Source organism: Phalaenopsis equestris, unplaced genomic scaffold, assembly GCF_001263595.1.
Source record: "Phalaenopsis equestris unplaced genomic scaffold, ASM126359v1 Scaffold000511, whole genome shotgun sequence".
In the NCBI taxonomy this organism is placed as follows: Eukaryota; Viridiplantae; Streptophyta; class Magnoliopsida; order Asparagales; family Orchidaceae; genus Phalaenopsis; species Phalaenopsis equestris.
Window position 1 is genome coordinate 70394 of NW_018164951.1, and position 5193 is coordinate 75586.

At 34.2% G+C, this 5193-nt stretch overlaps 1 protein-coding gene across 1 annotated transcript; it reads right to left on the minus strand.

The window, feature by feature from the left end:
* Positions 1-584: 584 nt before the first annotated feature.
* Positions 585-1094, minus strand: LOC110028387. Its single transcript, XM_020730220.1, has one exon. The coding sequence runs from the start codon at positions 1092-1094 to the stop codon at positions 585-587; it is 510 nt and encodes a 169-aa protein (XP_020585879.1).
* Between the last annotated feature and the right edge of the window lie 4099 nt (positions 1095-5193).

Here is a 5193-nt window from a genome sequence, read left to right on the forward strand (position 1 = left end):
GCAAACTTCCAACCAAACTCTTGAAAAATGTTGGATCAATTCTTTTTCCCTCATCAAACTTTGATAGCTTGACTCCACATTCTACAGGAGTTTTTATAGATTGACTATTCTCCATCTTGAATTTCTTCAATATCTCCCTTGCATAACCTTCTTGTGAGATGAAGATCCCATCTTCCATTTGCTTGACTTCAATGCCAAGGTAGAATGCCATGAGCCCAATATCTGTCATTTCGAACTCCTTTGTCATCGCTTCTTTGAACTTTTCAAACATGCTTGGATTGTTTCCTGTGAAGATCAAGTCATCGACATATAAACAAACAATCAAGACATTTTTATCCTCATTCTTGATGTAAAGTGCATGCTCATAAGGACACTTCATGAAGCCTTTCTCTTGCAGATACTTGTCGATTCGGCTATTCCATGCTCTTGGTGCTTGCTTTAGCCCGTATAGAGCCTTTTTTAGCTTTAGAACCTTGTCTTCTTGCCCTTTGATTTCATATCCTGGTGGCTGCTTAATGTAGACTTTTTCTTCAAGTATTCCATTCAAGAAGGCAGATTTTACATCCATCTGATGTATTCTCCACTTATTTTGAATCTAACGATCTGAGGATCTTTTCCATGATAGCCACATCTTCTAACTTCTCACCATTTCTTTTTAGTTGATTAGAAATGGTAATGACTCTAGAAAAGTAATCGGAGACCAACTCGCCTTCTTTCATATGCAAAACATCAAATTGACTTCTTAAAGTTTGAAGTCGTACCTTTTTAACTTTCTCTTCTCCCTTATATGAAACCTCGAGCTTCTTCCATGCTAGTTTGGCCGAAGTAGCACTTGAGATCTTCTCAAAACCATCTTCATCTAAAGCTTGATAGATGAGGAAGAGAGCCTTCTTATCTCTCTTTCGTAAGTCTCGTAAGCTATCCTTTTGTGTTGTGGATAGAATAGACTCATCACTTGGCTCATCGTAGCCTTTCTCCACAACCTCCCAAACGTCATGCGCTCCAAGGAGTGCCTTCATCTTGATACTCCAGTTGTCGTAGATGCTTTCCTTAAGCATCGGGACTTGGAACGAAGCCATGCCACCGTTTGCCATTTCTCTGTAATGGAACCTCGCTATGATACCACTTTGTTGGAATGAAGAAACTTTTAGGAAATGACAAAGGCTAAAAACACAACTTATGGAAGAAGCTTCACTCTTATTTATCACCTTTACTTGGCTTGATACAAACTCAAAGACTCCACCCCTATTTATACTAGTGGCACCTCCTAAATTAATGGCTAGGATTGTGCCACCACAATTACAATCCAATGGTTACAAATAATTCCACACCTACCACACAATAATTCAACACCTACCACACCTACCACACCTACTACACAATAATTTCATACCTACCACATATTCTAGAATAAGCTTATAGAAATTAAGCTTTATTTAAACAACTAAAACAAGTTTATATTTCAACAGAGGGGCACCGCCATTTCCACACTCACATCGTTCCCAAGAATTAATTACTTCAGTAGAGAATTTATTGTAATGTGTCATATCTTGTTGCAAGCTTGTTCCCGTTGGTGATGGAATGATCATTGTAGCTTTCTTATCATCCGATTCTGCAGGTGATGAAATGATTGTAGTATCTCCCCATTTTGTAGATGATGGAACGATCGTAGCATCTCTCTCATCAACCCATTTTGTAGGGGGTGTAATGATCGTAATATCTCTCTCATTGACCCATCCTGTAGGTGGTGGAATGATTGTAGTATTATCTTCCTCATCACCTAATCATGTAGGTGGTGAAATGATATTAGTAGTATCTTTCTCATCTCCCCATACTGTAGGTGGTGGAATGATTGCAGTAGTATCTTTCTCTTCTCCTCGTGTTGTAGGTGTTGGAATTATTGTAGCAGTATCGTTCTTATCAATCGATTCTGTAAGTGGTGGAATGATTGTAGTAGTATCTTTCTCATCACCCAATCTTGTAGGCGGTGGAATGATCTTAGTATTTTCCTCATCACCCCATCCTGTAGGTGGTGAAATGATTGTACAAGTATCTTCCTCATCACCTGATCTTGTAGGTTGTGGATTGATCATAGTATTTTCCTCGTCTCCCCTTCCTGTAGGTGATGGAATGATTTTAGTTGTATCTTCCTCATCACCCGATCTTGCAGGTGGTGGAATGATCATAGTATTTTCCTCATCTCCCCATCCTATAAGTGTTGGAATGATTGTAGTAGTATCGTTCTTATCAACCGACCTTGTAAGTGGTGGAATGATTGTGGTAGTATCTTTCCCATCACCTAATATTGTAAGCGGTGGAATGATCTTAGAATTTTCCTCATCACCCCATACTGTAGGTGATGGAATGATTGTACTCTTATCTTCCTCATCACCCGATTTTGTAAGTGGTGGAATGATCATAGTACTTTCCTCATCTCTCCTCCATGGAGGTGGTGGAATGAATTTAGTAGTATCTTCCTCATCACCCAATCCTGCAAGTGATCCTGCAGATGGTGGAATGATCTCAGTATCTTCCCCACCTCGACCCCATCCTATAGGTGATGCAATGATTGTAGTAGTATCTTCCTCATCGCCCGATCTTGTAGCTGTTGGAATGATCATAGTATTTTCCTCATCTCCCCATCCTGCAAGTGATGGAATGATTGTTGTATTATCTTTATTATCATCTGATTCTGTAGGTGGTAGAATGATCATAATATTTTTCTCATCTCCCCATCCTGTAGGCGTAATATCTTTCTCATCGCCCCATCCAGTAGGTGTAATATCTTCTTCGTCACCCCATCTTGCAGATGATGGAACAAAAGCAGAACTAACAACCATGTCATTAATTGAATTTGGTTTGATAACAATAAATTCTGGAACTTTACTAGTCAGAGCTTCAACATCCCATCCTGTTGGTATAACATCAATGTAACTAAGGTCTGGAGGAGGTGGTGGCATTTTATACAAGTCTTCGATCAACAAAGGGTCGATATAAGGATCATAATCAATATCTTGAATAAACATATCTGGATCTGGCAATGGGATTTCAAAAGAGAGTTTCTTAATTTTTGCCCAATAGCGAGCTTTACCAATGTCAAAGGCCTCTTTTGCAGCAGAGTCATCCCAATTTAGCACTCTTGGGTGTTTATCCACCCATCTCTTTTTCTTACAGAAGTCTCTCCATTTAATTTGACTGCAGAATCCCTTCTCCCAGTTGGGAACTGATTTTAAAAAAGGCCCTGTAATTCATTAAAGAGTAAAGTCAGAAAGTTAATATATTTTTCATTCAATGATGATTCTCTAGTTCTTTATACAGAAATGTGTCTAAAGTTACACCAAATTAGGGTGAACGGAAACTTGGACAGCATAATGAGTTTTTGAAGTTGATGAAAGGAACTCATAAATTAAGTAAAAGCATGCATGATACAAGCTATTTAGGAATGAATCTACAAAAATAATAATAACAATAAGAATAAAATAAAAAAGGTAAAATAAGGATTTACATTGACTGGCATTTATTGTTGTAACATATACTATTGAGTAAAATATTCTTCTTTAATTATATACAACTCTTTATTATTTTTATTCTTACTAAACATCAAATTTAATCAAATAAAAATGTTGTTTTAAAGATTTCTAAGTATCTTTACCATCCAAAAATAATAACCAAAAATAGGACCAAAGAAAAGAAAAGGCTTTTACGTAAATACCACATAATTTTTATGTATTTACATCTCAAATATAGCTAAAGTTAAATATTTTCATTCATAACTTTCAAATCTTTATCAAGGCATAAGAAAATTTATTTTACTAACTTCTTAGAAAAATGCGTCTTTTCCGTGTGAAATTATAGCACCAAAATGTTATAAATAGAAATACCAAAATTGATAGGTTATATATATAAATCTAAAAGAATTTCCAATAAAACAAGAAAAGTAAAAAATAACCACAGAAGTAGTAAGAGTACTTCTGCATCTTCTTCCAACCACTCACCAAAATCACAAATTTTTTTACACAAAAACCTCAAATTTAAGTCAAAAACTAAAAAACTAACAATGATTCCTTCATCATTGATACTCAATCAACACAACAGAAAACAAATAAAAAGCAATGCTGACACAAACAAACTATGAACCCTAAAAGAACAACAGAATAACCTTCATTAAAAATGAGATTTTTATCTTAGGAAAAAAAATATATTACCAGGAGAAGCTGACCGGCGATCGGGCGTTGTCATGAATCCCTCGTTCTTTGGCAGCCATTTCTGCTCTGTTTTCTTCCACTTCCGTTGATGATCCATGCTCCCAACAAACTCCAGCTATCAGAATAATCAATAATATACCTCCTGCTTCAACTTTCTTCCTTCTTTTTTTATATAGAAATAGGAAGGAGATGGAGATGAGAGCAGAGAAAGAACAAAACGAATATTTTACGTTCATTTCCTCATCATGTGGGTATTTATAAGTAAATCTTACATGAACACTTCAAAATCTAAATATAGAAATATTTCGCTTTTATTATGTCTCATTTTCTTAGAACTATTTAACTGAAATTCGGCTGGGTGCAACGGTATCATTTCTATTTTTTCTTTTATTTTTTTCCTTTAATTTTTTATGATTTTGGATGGTTTTAATAAAATTAAAATATATTTTATTGTGATAATTAAAATATATTTCTATATTTTCCAAAAATATAGAAAACTTATTTAGTCTCATTACTAAAATGATCAATTTCCAAAAATATAGAAAACTTATTTAGTCTCATTACTATGAAAGAATTTCTAATTAAATATATTTATCTTAATTGTTTTCTAAAAAAAATTGATTTTTCAAATATAGAAATAAATAATACTTATCAGCTAAAAGGTTTATGAGGAATCATCATCTTGTTGTATCAAGAAATTAGAGTGTAACAACATATGCTTTATATATTTTTCAAAAATAAAAAAAAAATGCAGCGCAACAAATCATACATTATTCATAAATAATTAAAAAAACCATAACACCTTAAAGAAAAAAAAAGAAAACAGAAATATAATAACTGATAGAATAATTCAAACACAATCACATATTTTTTAGTTTAAATAAACTACTATAAATATTAAATCAAATAGAGTAGAAGTAAATCCTTACCTTTCTAGCTTTCCGATTTTGAATGCACTAAAATATTAAATCACTGCTCTCTCTTTCCC

What these genes read in the sequence shown, in the direction of transcription:
- LOC110028387 (XM_020730220.1), bottom strand. Translation starts at nt 1,094, where the DNA reads ATGGCAAACGGTGGCATGGCTTCGTTCCAAGTCCCGATGCTTAAGGAA.